The sequence below is a fragment of the Vigna unguiculata genome, chromosome 7 (genome assembly GCF_037176805.1).
Source record: "Vigna unguiculata cultivar grain cowpea cultivar isolate G323 ecotype 2 chromosome 7, ASM3717680v1, whole genome shotgun sequence".
In the NCBI taxonomy this organism is placed as follows: Eukaryota; Viridiplantae; Streptophyta; class Magnoliopsida; order Fabales; family Fabaceae; genus Vigna; species Vigna unguiculata.
Window position 1 is genome coordinate 45,624,909 of NC_140798.1, and position 17,198 is coordinate 45,642,106.

Sequence of the window (17,198 nt, forward strand, 5' to 3'; positions counted from 1 at the left end):
GAAACAATAAATACACCATGTAATTCATCTACTTTCAAAACAACCTATTGGTAGTTGCAACAACAACATTGGGATATCAATAAATGAAGGCACCACTGCCAGAAAATAAAATAGATGGACAAATCTATCACAGTACAGATATCCCAGCATGGACAAAATAGTATATGTGTGATACACGTTTAAAACAAAAACAATAACTTTAATGAGAAGGTTGGGAAGAAGTTCTAGTAGAGTGCTCAGAAGCATTGGCAAGGCCTTGCAACATTCTCAAAATCTCACTTGTGTCTTCCAAGTAATACTTGGCCTTGCTAGGTTTCTGACCCACAGTGCAAGGAAACACTTCAGCAACTGGTGACAGTAACGCCCTTGCATTCATTATCACCCCAAACATGTCCTCGTCTGATCTGTCATCGCCAATGCACAGAACAAAATCTGGAATCACTCCCTTTTGTTTCATTGTTGAGACAAGACGTTCTGCTACAATACCCTTACTCACACCCTGCACCCAAACTCCAACAACACCAGATACTAAGTTAACCACATTTCATGACTTAAGTACTAAATTAACTTCTTTGATGTACAACACCAAATGCATTCCAACTATGACCAACCTAAAATTACATTAAAAGTTGAAAGATTTCTCATAACTGACCTGAGGTTTTACTTCCACAATGTTTGGACTACTTTTAACAGAGACAGGCTCGTTGGCAAGAACACTTTCCAGGTGATCAAGAAGCTCCTTAGCTTGACATGAACCAAAGTCTCTGTCTGCATACTCGTAATTCCAAACAAGAGCACTTTCTTTAGCCTCTATGTTAGAACCATCAGTTGTTTCCATATACAATTGCATAACCGGCTCAGCAATCTGTTTCCACTCAAAATCGGGTACTGGAACACACGTTTCCCATTCTGAATTTTGATTTGTCCTGGAAAAACAAAAGAAGATAAACTTCAGTTTGATACACAAGCAAGCTCGGCCAAAAAAGAATTTTTCCTCACCATTCTATCATATATAAAATGAAACAGTGAGTTTATTTCACGGTTAACAATAGAAAAGCCAAATATGATTAAAAGATTCAAACTTGATCATTCTTAAAACTAGTAAAATCCATTAATATGATTTGCAGTAACTAAAAAGGTAAAAGGATGTGTACCTCACAAAATAACCATGCTCTGCAGCAATTCCCATCCTTTCACAAGATGAAAACCATTCAGTAAGAGTGCTTCTCTCCCTTCCACTTACAATGAAAACACAATTCTTGGTGTCCCTGCACAAGATGTTCAAGATGCCAACGGCTTCGGCATTAGGTGTTGTACTCATCGATCCAGGCTGCACCATAGTACCATCATAATCCAAAAGAATTGCTCGGTGCTTGGTCCTCTTGTAAGCTGAAACAATATGTTCCACGGATAGTTTTCTAAAGTTTGGATCCAAAGCAATTACTCGAAAGCCTAAACCAAAACCAATTCCCCAGCATCGCCTCCTTAGATGATCTCTACATGCCCTCTCCAGATCCTGTAAGAAGCTGCGCGCCCAATATGCAACATCATGTGTACTAACATACCTATAATGTTTCTCATGCCGCATCTGCTTTTCAGCCTCCGGAACCATCAGTGCAGAATCCATAGCTTCAGCAACAGCATCAATGTTCCACGGATTCACTCGAATTGCCCCACTCAACGAAGGGGAGCAGCCAATGAACTCGGACACCACCAGCATACTCCTCTTTTGAGCAAGTGGGTCTGTCCCTAAGATCTCATCTATCTTCTCACTTCCTTGTCTACAAATGATGTATTCATAGGGTATAAGGTTCATCCCATCTCTCACTGCTGTAACAAGGCAACATTCAGCAATCACATAATAAGCAATTCGCTCGTAACTCTGAAGTGGTCTATCAATCAACACCACAGGTGTGTATCCAGGCCTTCCAAAAGTATTATTTATCCTCTTCACCGTGGCATAAGTTTCACTTTGTACCTCCTGCACATCCTTTCCGCGGCCTCTTGCAGGGTTTGCAATTTGGACCAGCACAACTCTGCCCCTCTTATCAGGATGTTGCAATAGCAATTGTTCCATGGCCAAAAGTTTTAAGCTGATTCCTTTGAAGATATCCATGTCATCAACCCCGAGCAGCACAGTTTGATCTCTGAACTGGCTTTTTAACTCTGCAACCTTGCTTTCTGTCTCCGCAAGACTCATGACTGATTGGAGCTGACCTATATGAATACCGACAGGAAGAATCTTAATGCTTACAGTTCTTCCATAGTACTCAAGACCAATGTAGCCCCTCTTGGATTGGTAAGAAATTCCAAGCATTCTACTGCAACAGGAGAGGAAATGCCTGGCATAATCAAAAGTATGAAACCCAATAAGGTCAGAATTCAGAAGAGCTCTAAGAAGTTCGTCCCTGACAGGAAGGGTTCGGTATATCTCAGAGGAAGGAAAGGGACTGTGGAGGAAGAATCCTAGTCTCACCCTGTTAAATCTCTTTCTCAAAAATGTTGGAAGTACCATCAGATGGTAGTCATGAACCCACACAAAGTCGTCATCAGGGCTAATGACTTCCATCACTTTATCCGCAAATATCTTGTTCACCGAAACATAAGCCTGCCAAAGGGACCTATCGAATCTACCACCAAGATCAGGCGACAGCGGAAGCATGTAGTGAAACAAAGGCCACAGATGTTGTTTGCAGAATCCATGGTAGAATTTACTGAAAAGCTCAGGTGGGAGAAAAGTGGGCACGCATTTGAAAGTGTCCAGCAAGTACTGGGCAACATCATCTTGCTCACTCGGCTCAATCTCTTCTTTAAGACAACCGATATAGATAGTTTCCACATCATCCCCAAGACCATCTTGCAGCTGCAAAAGAAGTGAATCCTCGTCCCATGTGAACTCCCAAGTACCATTGTCTTTTCTGCGTGCCCTTAGAGGAAGCTGGTTACCTACAATTATCATCCTCTCTTGAGAGACCGAGGATGGAGTATCAGAGCCAACACTAGTGCTGGACTCATCATCTAGTTCAGACAGTACTCCGGCAACAGTCGCCACTCGAGGCAGCCTTTTCTTCTCGCGACCGAAAGTTGGGGAGCCACAGGAAGTAAGATCTAGCAAGTTTGAATATGACCTCGAAACCATTTTGACGATGGCCAAGTGACGAGCTTTGGTGTAGAAGATGCAGAAGCAGACTTGTATTGTATTAATTGTTCACTTCACAGTCCTTCAAACAATCATAGTAGGGATGAAAATTCAGAAATCTGAAAACAACTTAAAAGACATTTATACCCCGAAACTAAAAATCCAGCAGAATAAAAAATCACCTAATGTTACATTACAAGAAAGGTCCATAACAAAAGTTTCATGGGTTTTCTTTTGCACCTCAGAATTTCAGAAAATTCAGGTTTGGCACATGGTGCTCGTGAGAAAAATGGCAGAGAGGGATATAAATCTATAATCTCACACTAGAACAGTAAAACCCCTCCAGTTAGGCTTGATAGAAGTTGTATGCTTTAATGACAAATTATGCTTCGAAAAGATTACCTTACGACGTTCAAGGAGAAAGGTAACCATAGCAACAATTTGAGAAAATCCTAAACAGAGAACAATTGAATCTATTAATAGAATTATTAATAATAGTAATACCACCTACCAAAAAGAAAAAAATCGTGAGTGACACTGGGAAATGGAGCAACGCAAAGGATGGCTGCGTGAACACTTAAATCGATCCAAACACCAAGATGTGTAAAAATGCACGCTTAGCCCATCTTCCTCTGATAAACGAAGAAGCTCAAAAGAGGCCAAAGTAGGCCAAAAGATGAATGAATGAACAGAAAAGGGAGAAAGGGAGAAGCTTTTGACAACAGGAAGAAAGAAAATCCCAGCCTTTGAAAAGAAGAAGCAAGAGGGGGGTGGTGTGAGTTGAGATATGAGAGACAGACACCAAAAGATTCTTCTTTCCTTTCTCTTCTCAGTCACACACACAAACACTGAGCTGAGTGAGCAATGGTGTCAACTGGGAATCCCTTTTCTCTTACTTTTGGTTACAAAAACAGAAAATTCATAGTGATATTTTTTGCCTCTAGCACCCAACTAACGACAAATTGGATGTCTTTATACAAAGAACTTGATTCTCTCCCTCTCCGCAAACACACGCACACACTCTCACCATGTCTCTTTCTCAGTGATGTGTGATGACATGACTACCCCAACACAGTGAACTCCAACATCCTTAACCACGGTTAGTTTTCCTTAATGAGAGATTAACTATACCTAACCCTGCTCAAATGTGACGGTGGTGCTTCGTTGCTACCACTGAGACCCGGTTAATTGTTAGTGTACCACAGCGCGTGTAACCACATCACAAATTTTCCAGTTGCAGCATATATTCCCTTGTCATTCTCTTGTTTGCGAAGAGGGCTTGTCGGTCTTTTTAAGGTCCAAATACATTCTAACTAACCCCTCAAACTAATTTCACACAAACTACTGTTTCTGTTTCTTAATCGCACAATTAATTTTATTATTATTTCTGCCCAGATTCACATAGGAGAACTCATTAATAATTTTCAATTATGTTGTGAACAACTTTTTTAAAAAAAATTATAAATTTACTCCAAGCATCAAGCTTTTTATGAAATTCCTAAATTTAAAAACCAATCATTATACATTTTTACCTGTAAAGAAACTCACGGAGTGATTCCCACAAATTATTAGATAATTATAGTACTAAATTTCAGTCTTAAACACTCTACTAAAAATTATATTGAAATTCTTAAATTTTATTTAATAATATATAACTTATGAAAAAATGGGTCAAACAACTCATATCATAATTGCACCATTGGATTTGTAGAAATTATTGACAAGCATGGGCTTAGAATTTGCTGCAGTGTATATTAGACGCACAATATTAATGAAAAACAATTGCAACATTTGTCTTATTTTAACAAAGTGCGACAAGTGTCCAACGGATAGAGCTTGCTTAATGAACAAACTAATTCTTAAATGTTTTATCTGGTCATAGCACATTTGATCGAATTTTAATAATTTTCTTTTTTTGGGAGAAACTATAAAAGAATATTGATGATTTATACATACTAATAAAAAAATATGATTTAAATCTTGAACATTTTTCGCTTCCTTATTGAGTCACGGAGGCTCTCATTATAAAAGTATAAAATATGTGTGGTTATTAGTTTATTCTCAATAAAACTATAATTCTGTGAAAAATATCTTTCATAGCTAAATTTGATGGGAAAGATTAATTTCCACTCACGGAGATAGGAAGTTTTACGGACACTATTTATAAACTAACGGTATTTCATTTCTTTGCTGATAAAAAAAACTAACGGTATTTCATATTTTCTGTATATTATCAACTAATTAAATTAATCTGATTTTGTCTTATTCTGTATTAAAATTAATTAAGTCCATACATTATACTTGGGATTTAAGAATGAGTTTAGTTTTAAAAAGTAAAGTCAACCACAACATCGAAGTTGAACTAAAGAATGAACATGTTATATATTTTACCCTAGTTGGTTTTCATGAAATAGATTTGGAATAAAACTAAACGAACGAGGATGGGATGGTAAATTGTCACCATTTACTTACAAAATAAGGGTAAATTTGGAAGAAATTGTTTTCGTATAACGTATTAGAAAATTATTTCCATGAAATAATAACCTACGAGAAAACTTGATGAAACCTTTGTTGCATTGTGCATGGTCCACTAAAACTCCAGATTTGAAGTCATAACTAGTTTTATCAGTATGCCACAGAAGCCACCAATGAAGTGTTTGTGGGTGCCATTTCCAATAGAAATGAATGAACTAAATATAATGATCCAAGTCCTTTATTTTGTTCCTTCGAGAAAAAGTTATTTAGTATTGATTTTTACGCAACTTCTTTTATTAAGTGGTCCAATGTAAATGGTAACTAGCTAAGGTGTATTTATTGTTTGAATGGTCAAACGAACTTTTTTTTAGTGTATATATAAAGAATTAAGATAAGTTAAAGACTAAATATTTTAATTATTTTAAGTTATAATATGATATAAAATAAAACTATTTTTTATTTCCGTAAAAAAGTTCTAAATTTAAAGAAAGTGGTAACCTTTTATATATCCTTTAGAAATAATAGTATAGAAGACAACAAAATTCAGATTAATTCTACAAATCATAATTTTCTTATTCAAAGTAAGTTTTGATTTTTTTTTTTATATTGATCATTTATTTAAGTCTATATGCCTTCGAGGTTCAAAAAGAGGAAAAGAAATGTAAATTATTTTGGAACTAGTTACACCTCCTGTTCAAAGGGAACATATATAACTAATCTAATGGATCGATTACAGATTCAATAACTAGTTACATCACCAATAAGTTAAGATTCAATAGTATGTACTTGTGGTACTTGAAATTGGTCGAAGAAAATGCAACTAATTAAATCTTATAGAATATACCTCTTACTATGGGCTAACTAATTTCTAGCTAAAAACCCTAGGGATTATTATTATAAGGTACTTTTGATTTGAAAAGAAGTAATTGGTTTTCATTCAACCGTGGGAAACATTTGACTTAAATGGTGACATTTAGTATTTTTCTAGAGATTCATAATTGAAGTGTCCAACTTTTAACTTTCCGTGTGTAATTTACCTATAAGAAATATAGTGTGTATTATTGAGTAGTTAAATCATTAATTAAGTAAAATATCATATTTCACTAATTTTGATGTCATATGGATGAGGAGCCAATTAATGTTCATCATTATACTTATTATAAGAAGGTGCAAGGAAATATTTTTTGATCCTTTTATAAACCATTGTGTGAGTGAATAGATTATAATTCTGAGTTACATATTAATTCTCATATACATGCTCAACACATATTCTTGTAAAACAATATTATGTTTTTCTGTTATTAAAATTATTATTACTCGTTTAAAATACCCTCACATCAAAATTCACTTTAAATCTAAAAGTACATTAGACGGACCCTATCTATTATTTGATTTGGCTAGGATCAAGGACAAAAACTTCGGAACCCGATCTCTAATTTTCGTAATTTATATTTCCTTTTCTTCTCTTTTAACTTAATTATATAATCCAAACAAAAGATTGGTTATCTTCATACAAATCTTCGTACAAAGTGAAAAAACATATGATACATACAGTTAATAAAATTTAAAAAGGTATCTAATACTTTTCTATATCTAGCATTAATTAGGAAAAATAGTACAGAAAATGAGGTAAAGAGTATAAAAAAGTATTTAAAGTAGAAGTTACGTGGTTGTGTCTCACGAAGGCCCGACCAAAATTATTTCCCTGCATACATAACAAGGATAACTCCAACAACAAGGTTGTTATATTTTTCTAGGGTTTTGGTGCGTGGTGTTTGATGTACCTACAGGTCCAGGAGAAAATTAATATTGTCCTTTATGTTTGATGTGCGTCCCAAATTGTTATTAGAATGGATAATTGGTTGTGATATGTTTGATAAAATCTGGTTCCATGGAAACTTCAATCAACATCTGGACCCAACATGTTAGATTAAAATACATAAGTGTAACAAAATGGATTGCGTGATCCAATGACTAAAAAACTACTCTCGCACAATTATGAATCACCTCCGACTCTTACTTAAGTTCGGGATTAGATTACTATGTTTCATCTCAACCTTATGCCCGCAAATTCTGCACCATACACTTTAATTTAGATATGTCTAAGTGAGACAATTCGGCTCACACGAGTTGGATCATCACGAGTCGGGTTGAAAATAAGTAAATTCAACTTGACTTACTTTTATGGTGAGCCAGAAATTTTGTAACCTGACTCAATTTATCATGGTGAGTTAAGTGGGTTGACTTACCAACTTATATAAAAAAAATAGTTATGTATTTATTTTTAAGTATTCAAATAATTAAATAATTTTTTAAGCAACCAATACCACCATATGATAAATTGTTTCTAAGAAAGTATCCATATAGTCCAAGAAGATATGGTTAATATTACACATTTTTTTACATGCTATTCAACGAAATATAAATAAAAAATTACACATTTTTGTCATTCTAATTTAGAAAAAATTATTTATACGACGATTGTTTGAGTAATTTACTATAAAGATTATAGTTAAAGATTAAAGTATCAACGTATATAACTTGATAATCAAATTAATTAAACATTTAAATTATTCAAATATTATTAAGCAACATTCTAACATTTAAAAATATGAAATTGTGAACATATATAATTAGTAGTAATAAATAATTATTAAAAAAATTAAATAAATATATAAAAAAAATGTTAGTAGGTTAAGTGGGTCAACACATCCTCAACCCAGCTCGAACCCGTAGGTTAAGTGAATTGAGTTGAATTCAACCCACTTTTGAAAAAACTGAATTTTTTTCAATCCAATCTGACTCAAATCCGTGATGAGCCGGGTTAACTCATAGGTTAAAACCCATTTTGACATCTCTACTTTGATTAAACCCTCGTTATATAAAACTTCAACTTTCACACACACGTAATGTGAATAAAAGTTATATCATCAACTAATTATAATTTGTGTTAAATATAATTTTTAAACTAGTTATTAATCCTATCATCATATATGATTGAACAACACTGATATGGGTTTTTATGTTAAAACTCAATAAATTGGTGCCACTTTTCATAGAAAAAAAATGCATATATAAATAAATGATATGAAACTATACCCTTTTTAATAATCAACAATAATGACCATGACTCTACATGAAAGAAAAAGTCAGAAATAATGGATTTGACGACTTCTTTCATACTATCTCAACTCCAATTAATCACTTATTTATTATTCTAATTACTTTAGCCTCAACTTCTGGTTACATTTTTTCGTAACAAATAGTTGGATATTATATATTCCATTTGACAATTCAAAGTAACAATCATGCAATGCAATGAAAACAAGTTGTAACTTTAAATTGATTCAATTAATTTAAAGAGCATTATTTACATACACTTTTATTAAATTTCAAGTAAATCGAAGAATACTTTTAAGCAGTTAAAATGAAGATTCATATTAAACTATGACCATTATTTATTTATATTTATAAAGTAATTATTGCTTTTTAATTATTTTTTGTATCTTTATAATTTAGACCAACTTTAATGTTGTGTTTGGATTGGATGATGAATTTTGAAGAATGAATTTGAGTAGATTTGGAGAAAAATATGAAATTGTTTAAATTAAGAAAAAAATAGTATGAGTTTAATGAATTTGAGACGAAATTTTATAAAAATTTGTATATGAGAATGAGAGATTATAAAGAATGTTTTATTGGATAAATTTAAATGATTATTATTTTAGAAAGTGATATAAATTTAAATGTAAGTAGTGAAAATTATGTTCAAATAAAATGTAAATTGTTATTTAAAATAAAAAACATATTAATTTGGAATAATATTTAGTTAATGTAATCATTTATATATTATTATTATTATTATAAAAATAATTATTATAATGGTAATAATAATTAAAAGTGATTCTTGAATGATTTTGAATAATAAAGAAGCGATTTTCTACATCAATATGACGTTTTCCTGAATTAATTCTCAGTCACGATAGCAAGTTTTCCACCACTCTACCATCACTCACTTTACCACTACTGGTATTGACACTCCTTGAGATGCACCAACACTCGGCCTTCATGGACAAATTGGTAAATGCACAATATTAATGTCTTTCTTTGCATTTCTCTGCACTTGGGCGAGGAAGCTATTTTGCTTTGCTGAAAACTCGTTATTCCGCGCTCACATTTATGCGTAAATCTATCTAAACAAACATCACAAATACTCATTTCTCCATCTTCGTCAATAGTCATTAGTTGAACCAAACACAAGTATTTATAATAAAGTTCATTTTTAATACATCACTATATAAAGAGCTATTTCATTTAAAATTGATTTTTATTTTTTTATTTCAATCTATCGTCATAAAAATGTGATTTTTTTTTTCATTTCAATAATTTGTACAAGTAATATTAAAAGAAACAAATCGTATTCATTGCATTACACAGTTTTTTTAATATTAATTTCACAATTAATTACAAAATAAAAAACATATCCTGAACTTTTATATCTAATTTACTCCGAAGAAAAACAATGCTCAAGAAGATGAAGTATCATAATAGTAAATAGTAGGAATAACAATGTAGGGTAAAATTAGTATTTTAGTTGTCCCACTTAATTCAAAGTCTGCACGAGCTAATGGAGCATCGACTTGTATTGATCCATATTGACTTAAATATTTAAAAAAATTCGGTGGCACTAACACCATAGTATGTGTGTTTTTTATAAGCAAGTTGCTCATTAGAGTTTTTTCTCTATTTTATACGTAAACAATTCTATTGTTTAGTTTCTTCTCTTATTTTAATTTAGATCAAATTTGTTCTTATTTTTATCATACATGTATTTAAAAATTAGGAATTATAAAATTTGAATATTACTGTCTTTTTTTTAAGAAATAGACTTATAGAAATTTTTATTTTTACCAATTTAATTAAATAAAATAAAGTTATTAAAATTTTATACCTTGATGAAAAAAATAAAAATACATAATTTTTTTATGTGGGCTGCATATCCATCTGCAAATTCAATGGTCAAAGGTTATGCGAAACGAATCAGAAAAATTAGTTTGTATTTCTTATGCGGTACGGGCCAGTTCAACATGCTTTTTGTGGGCAAATGCAGGACAGACCAAAAAGGAGTGGACCGACCTACATCGTCATCCCTGGTAAATAAAAGAAGCAACATATTGTGAATTTAATTGCAGTGTCATGATATAACATGTACATCAACAATATTTCCTAAAATCACAAACAACATTAGAAAGAGAATAATATTAGTTTATAAAATAAAAAGACACACACACACACATATATATATATATATATATATATATATATATATATATATATATATATATATATATATATATATATATATATATATACTTAATAAAAATAAAAATAATGAGATTGTATATTATGAAAGTGATTTTTGTCTAAGGAAGTGACTAAACGAGAAAGGAGAGGGGAAGAAAAGCATGAGAAGAAGAGTGAGATAGGAGAGAAGGGAGAGAAGGTTGGTGTTGTTGTTTTAAGTAGACGTGAATGATTTGCCTGCCACTATATATAATAAGCTTATCATTATTCTGAGTTTTGTTAAGTTGCTTCTCCAACTCCACTCATCATGTCCATTTAACTTCAATCATCACTTCTACCAAACTCATCATATACCTCATGCGTCATAATTACCTTTTTTTTTTTCCAGTTACAGACTTACTATAATCATTATCTACTTTTCTTTTCTTACAAAATTTACTTTCATATCACCATAACAAACCTACAACACAACATTCATTAATCATCAACTTCTTCTATATAATATCTTCTCAAAACCCAACCATTTTGTAAATACTTAGGACTCAAAATATTATTTTCTTATGGTAGTTTTTATCTTTTTAATGATTAATTTATTAGTGTTTTGCAATAACCAATGCTAATTATTCTTTAATTTATTCTTTTGTTTTCTTCAATATATGAATATATTTCGTATACTATCTCTTATGCATTGAGAATCGGTTTAATTTTTTTTAATAGTTATAATGATTTAGAAACATACAGAAGAGTTTAAATTTAATTTATCTTTATATAATCAGTTTATAAAATAAAATAAAATATATTTTATTTATATTATATATTTTTTTCTATTTGAAAACTCAATTATCCATTTCCTAGGCTTTTAATGTTTTGAAATTTCCCGTTTCCTCACGAATACAATTTATGTAAACGTTTATATATAAATTTATCGTATTGAAATATTTTTTCTGAATTACTTTTAATTAATTAATAGTATTATATTGCATAATAGATTGCATCCTATTTTTTAATTAAATATGTTGAATGTTAAAATAAATTTTTATATTTAATGGTAACCGGATAGTATATTATAAGAAAAGACTTCTTTTGTTATTTTTTTAAAATTCTTAATTGACAGTTGTAATAAATTATTTTTTATAAAATTATAAAATTATAAGATCGTAAGTATATTTTATAAATTTATTGTAAAAATATTTTATACAAAATATTTTACAAAAAGATTGACAACAATAACAAAATTGGTAGAAAATATGAATATTTTTAATAGTGTATGTTATAAAAACATTAACATTTAAAATATAAAATAATTTAAATTTTCTGAAATCATAAAATTTTCTATTCAGATATACAGTAAGTTTTTCTTTCATACTCTTCAGAAAAATGAAATTGAGAATACAGTTTTCTTTTATGAAAGCTACAAAACATCTCTTGTATCACATGTTTTGTACTTTTATATCGACTTTGTCTTGATTATGTTCAATAACTCAATAACAATAACGTCCTCTAATTCTAAAATAAAAATTGAACTCCCTTAAACTCGAAAGAAAATAACAATCCCATTTTTTAATTTATATCAAACTCCCGTTAATTTGTAATAAATTGCAATTAATATCTTTATGTGATGCCCCATCTATTATTTTATTTAAAAATAACGTAATTGTCAAATAATTATTTAATTGAAAATTAAACAATTTAACTATTATATATTAATATATAAAAAATTCTTTTGTCACTCAATTACCTTTAAAATTATGTTATACGAATATTATTTAGAATCACATCATGGGAGTGGTAGGTGTAATTTTTTTTAAATACTATTTATTTAAATTTAACAATTATACTTTTAAATTTCAACCTCCACCCAGGTCAAAAGTTGGCACTCATAAAAAAATGGATACGGTTCAATTACTTTAAATTCATACTTTATTTTTTCTTAAATTCAAAACACTGGTCTATTTTCTTAACATAATCTAGTTAACTACGTGTGTGTGTTCACTTCAGTTACATAAACATATACAGACAACAGTGTAATAACTTTGAGCATCATAAGTCTATCAAAAATTGCATTTTCATACTTCGATGTTAATTATTGGAAGAAATTTAAATAATCAAAAGTGGATATTTCGTCATATTCCAAAAGACCAAGGAATATTATTTTTTCGGTAATAGTCAGAGCCATGATGATGAAGTTGTGACCTAAGAATACTAATGAAAACGATGAGCTAACTCCCCACAATGATCGGTTGATATAATTTAGATATGTGGTCAAATCACACTTTACCTTGCAAAACCTATATTATTTTAATTTAATTCCTAAGTTTGATGCATATCCCACTTCAATTAAGACTAAGTCCATTTACGTAATTAAAGTATCAAATGATAATCAATTAGACTATATCATACATATGATTACATTAAAATTAATTACATAACTTATGTATAAGTTTTAATAAATAATTTGTCGTGATAAAAGAAGCCGAAATATTCTTAGTGGAAGTACGCTAGAAGTGAGGTTTATGTACCTATAACTCAACCAATACTTTAAATACATACTACTATCACTACTAGACAAACCCTATAGGTTATAAATGAATGCATTAACTGTTATCCTACAAATAACAATTTTTTTAAAAATGCAAGAAGTTAAAATAACGACGATCTCTCACCGAATCGAGAAGAGACGAACACATCGTATATTCAAAAGAAAAAAAAAAGACAATTACAGTAATTTCGACAATTTTTTAAGTTTTATTTTTTTTACAAAGTTCATATTAAACATCACTAAAAGTTTTAATAATTGGCAATGAATAAAAGTTTGCGGATTAAAAAAAAAACAAATATAATATCATGTTTAAACAAAAGAAATCCATAAAATTAAATTTGAAATTTTTTTCACTAATTATTGTTTCTTTTATTGATAACTTTATTTTTCAATTGATTTTTAAAAATATAGTCAAATAAAAATCAATAACAATATGATATCCGTTTCATTGAGAAATGAATAATATTAAAATGCTGTTCTTATTACTTAGAAATATGTAATACAACTGTTTATTGTAAATTTTACTGGTGGTGGTGGAAGAAGTTACATGATGTGAATTAGTGGTTGAAAAATGGTATGATCTGAATGGGCCTAACTATGCTTAGAGAGTAAAGTTGGAGATTAGGTGGCTTAATTTGTTCGACCATAGAAAAAGACATCTAACTGTCTACAAATAATAAAGAGCAGAAGTGGGGAACCCAACCCCACCAATTATTGTTTTAAAATGATTCTCCTGCAGCCACCCAAAATGAAAATACTTGTCATCAAAACATAGTGTAAAAAAAAAAAGAAAAACTAAATGATATGAAAATAGTGGTTTCTATTAGGGAATCTAGGTTAGTGGTGATTATTGGAAGATTGGGTCTGGTGAGTTAAGTGGCTACAAACTCAAAACAAGTGCATTTTCTGAGCTAATCCCTCGCTTGAATCTTGATTAAAATGTTAATTAAATAAAGCATCGTTTTCATGTTATGAATTTCTTGGTAATTCTTGTCGGATCTTGAAGATTAGATACGAAAGAAAGTAAATGTGGTAGATGTAGCACGAAAGTAACGCAACATGGCGACTTCAGCTACATTTCCTTTCGTGTAATCATATTTCTAGCTCACCCATTCTAGTAGACAACTCTTTCTAATGTGTAACCTAATTAACGATGCTTCATTCATTTATTAACTTGTTTAAGTATTATTAACCAGATTTTGAGTTATAACGTCACCTTCAATTACTAAGAAACTTCTCCAAATGAATTATGAATTTCATACAAGTTTGTGGTTGCGAATAAATAAATTTGCAATCATTATTATGTTTTACACACTTAAGAAAGAAAATGGATCCACTTCTTGCCCATATCTAAACTTCATTTGTTCTTCTTTTCTTTCACAGGTCCCCTTGGAATCTTGTTCAGAACTTTATTATCCAATGTGTTGAACAATCTCTTCACGTCTTGGTTTCCTTTGCTTGCTAGATAATTCACCTCTTGTTCGTATCGCTCATACATAATGGGAAGGGTCACCAAGCAGAGGAACACTGTGGAAGAAAGATAAATAAAGCGCAACAAAAGGTTCAATTATTGTTAAGAATCTTGATATAAATGATAACAGCACAATAGTAATTAGGATCTCACGTATATATAGGAGATTCAAAGTTGTAAAATAATTCCCAATAGCTGACATGACCCAGAGACCGGTGATTGTCTGAAATTCAATAACATGATGTAAATAAGAAATAATAATCAAGACGAAATGTGTTTGACTGAGTGAAAATTAGTTTCTGAATACCATAAAGAAGAGGGTTAGGTCTTTCCCAGTTGAAATGTCGTAAAAATTCCTCAAGAATGAGTTGAGTTTTTGATACAAGAATCTAAAGGTGGGTTCGGGGATTTGAAAATCATAGATTTGAGGCAGGCTCCTGCAAAAAAAAATATAACGTATTATGAAGAAAGATTTGAAATTTAGGAGTTTATAATAAATTAGTGTATGCAAAGATTACATTACCATGTGATAAGTCCTGCGGCATTATACCAAACGAATAGGACGAGCATGATGGCCATGAGGATGTGACAAAGAAGAGTGAGAAAATTGTATTCGACCACTTCAAAGAGGAACCAAATGATGGAGAACCCAGCAACCATTGTTGCCGATGATATCTTGTCTTTCCATAGCAATATATCAGCAACTGCAAAATCAGATCAATCACTCTTCATTGGTCTTTGGAATATAAATGAGCATAAATGCATCCAATGCTTTGGGTTTAGTGCATATCTTGAATAAACCCTAGAAACAATTATTTGCCTAATAATAGGGTTTGTGACATTTTTTCTTTCTCTTCTGGACAAAATCTTAAACGTAGAAATGATTTGTTTTAATTTACTTGGGGTAAAAGTTGGGATGAATTTAATGCGTGAATCCTTGTATAAACTTTTTTCTATAGAATTTGTTAAGAAATATATATTCGAGCATGTGCTATTAAAAGTTGGGTTTTAAAAGTAAGGAGCTTTTATTAAAGAAAAGTAGTTGTTGTGCATTAAAAATGTAAAAGTGCAATAGATTTTTTTTTTTTTTCTAACAAAAACTTGTGTCTTTAAATAGTTACGATCAATGATAAAAAGATAAGATTTTTGTTAAAACTCTGATAAGATAAGAAAAAGGTGAAGTTTGTAAAAAATATCTTACGCTTTCCTCCGCCAAGAACTGCATGCAGTGGTCTTTGTCGGTGAAAGAAACCTGGCCTTTGTGCTGGCTCACGAGGACGAATCGGCATGGTTAAGAAATTGGTTAAGAAATTGAATGATTGAAAATGTATTGGTAGTGTTTGTTGATTCTGCTGAGGTAAGTTTGTAGCACTATTGTGATTCATGTGTGGGTCGTGTTAGCAACTTATATGTGATGTATTGTGGTTCTAAGCTTTGTGACCAAGAAATTTGATGAACTCGTTTCTGAGAGGAAAGGTATGGCTTTGGCATGCTTTTCAAGTTTCATTTTCTCGTGCCCACACATGACTTAAGATACATTGTTAGCGTCTATCACGTTTACCCTCACCATGTCTAATCCTATGTTGTTGTTTTTTGTTACTACTTTTCGTGGGAATATTATACATCTACACATGAGAGGGACGGAGGCTTGTGTTGGAAACAAATAGTTGACAAAACAATATGACAATTATGATTTTGAATTCTAAACTTTTGTCGTGTTTCCCGACCACAATGATCTCTTATAGTTACATCGCGTCTCATTGCAGTCATTCAACTCGTTCATGAAACTCGTGGGAAAATATTCGTCAATTTTTTTGGTAGAACCTTTAAGTCATATCTCAATCGCAGTTCAACTTCGATGGAGCTCTTGCTTACGTAGAATCTCATTTCTTATGTATTATTATGGAGACGAAGAATTTATAGATTACAGTTTTTTTCTTTCTAATATGTAGATAAATAGTAAAAGCAGTCCAATAATAAAAGCCCAAGTATTTTAGAACCCAGTTCATGCATGACCTCATGCTCGGCCCATATATATTATTCCTCTCCAATAATACTTATCATTCAAAAATAAAATCTAAACTTATAATGTGGTAATCCCAACTATCCAATAATTGAATAATTTGAGATCTATGATAAGCCGAATAAGACATAAAATGTTTTTTAAATATAATTTTTCTCTATGTTTATTTATTTTTTATAAGTCTTTTTGTGTTATATCTTGCGTTAATTAATTTTTTATTCAAACACTTTTAACTCTTTTAGCTCAT

General features: G+C 30.9%; 2 protein-coding genes across 2 annotated transcripts; both read right to left on the reverse strand.

Annotated features, from left to right (window-relative positions):
* On the reverse strand, nt 1-4,131 carry TPS5 (trehalose phosphatase/synthase 5). Its single transcript, XM_028078882.2, has 4 exons — nt 3,651-4,131; nt 1,155-3,221; nt 653-926; nt 1-499 (listed from the first exon to the last, which is right to left on the reverse strand). Exons 2-4 carry the CDS (start codon nt 3,137-3,139, stop codon nt 200-202), a joined length of 2,559 nt encoding a protein of 852 aa, XP_027934683.1. The 5' UTR covers nt 3,140-3,221; nt 3,651-4,131; the 3' UTR covers nt 1-199.
* Nucleotides 4,132-14,679: 10,548 nt separating this feature from the next.
* On the reverse strand, nt 14,680-16,324 carry LOC114192373 (Reticulon family protein). Its single transcript, XM_028082077.2, has 5 exons — nt 16,130-16,324; nt 15,452-15,632; nt 15,236-15,365; nt 15,082-15,151; nt 14,680-14,984 (listed from the first exon to the last, which is right to left on the reverse strand). The coding sequence occupies exons 1-5, from the start codon at nt 16,311-16,313 to the stop codon at nt 14,815-14,817; spliced, it is 735 nt and encodes a 244-aa protein (XP_027937878.1). The 5' UTR covers nt 16,314-16,324; the 3' UTR covers nt 14,680-14,814.
* Nucleotides 16,325-17,198: the final 874 nt, after the last annotated feature.

Bases quoted from the DNA above. Each gene is read 5' to 3' on its own strand.
- LOC114192373 (XM_028082077.2), bottom strand. From the start codon at position 16,313: ATGAATCACAATAGTGCTACAAACTTACCTCAGCAGAATCAACAAACA. The intron at 15,633-16,129 runs GTAAGATATTTT...CTGATTTTGCAG, and splicing joins AGTTCTTGGCGGAGGAAAGC to TTGCTGATATATTGCTATGG. The intron at 14,985-15,081 runs GTGAGATCCTAA...TTTCTTCCACAG, and splicing joins TTTGAATCTCCTATATATAC to TGTTCCTCTGCTTGGTGACC.
- TPS5 (XM_028078882.2), bottom strand. From the start codon at position 3,139: ATGGTTTCGAGGTCATATTCAAACTTGCTAGATCTTACTTCCTGTGGC. The intron at 927-1,154 runs GTACACATCCTT...TTGTTTTTCCAG, and splicing joins GAGCATGGTTATTTTGTGAG to GACAAATCAAAATTCAGAAT. The intron at 500-652 runs GTCAGTTATGAG...GTTTGGGTGCAG, and splicing joins TTGTGGAAGTAAAACCTCAG to GGTGTGAGTAAGGGTATTGT.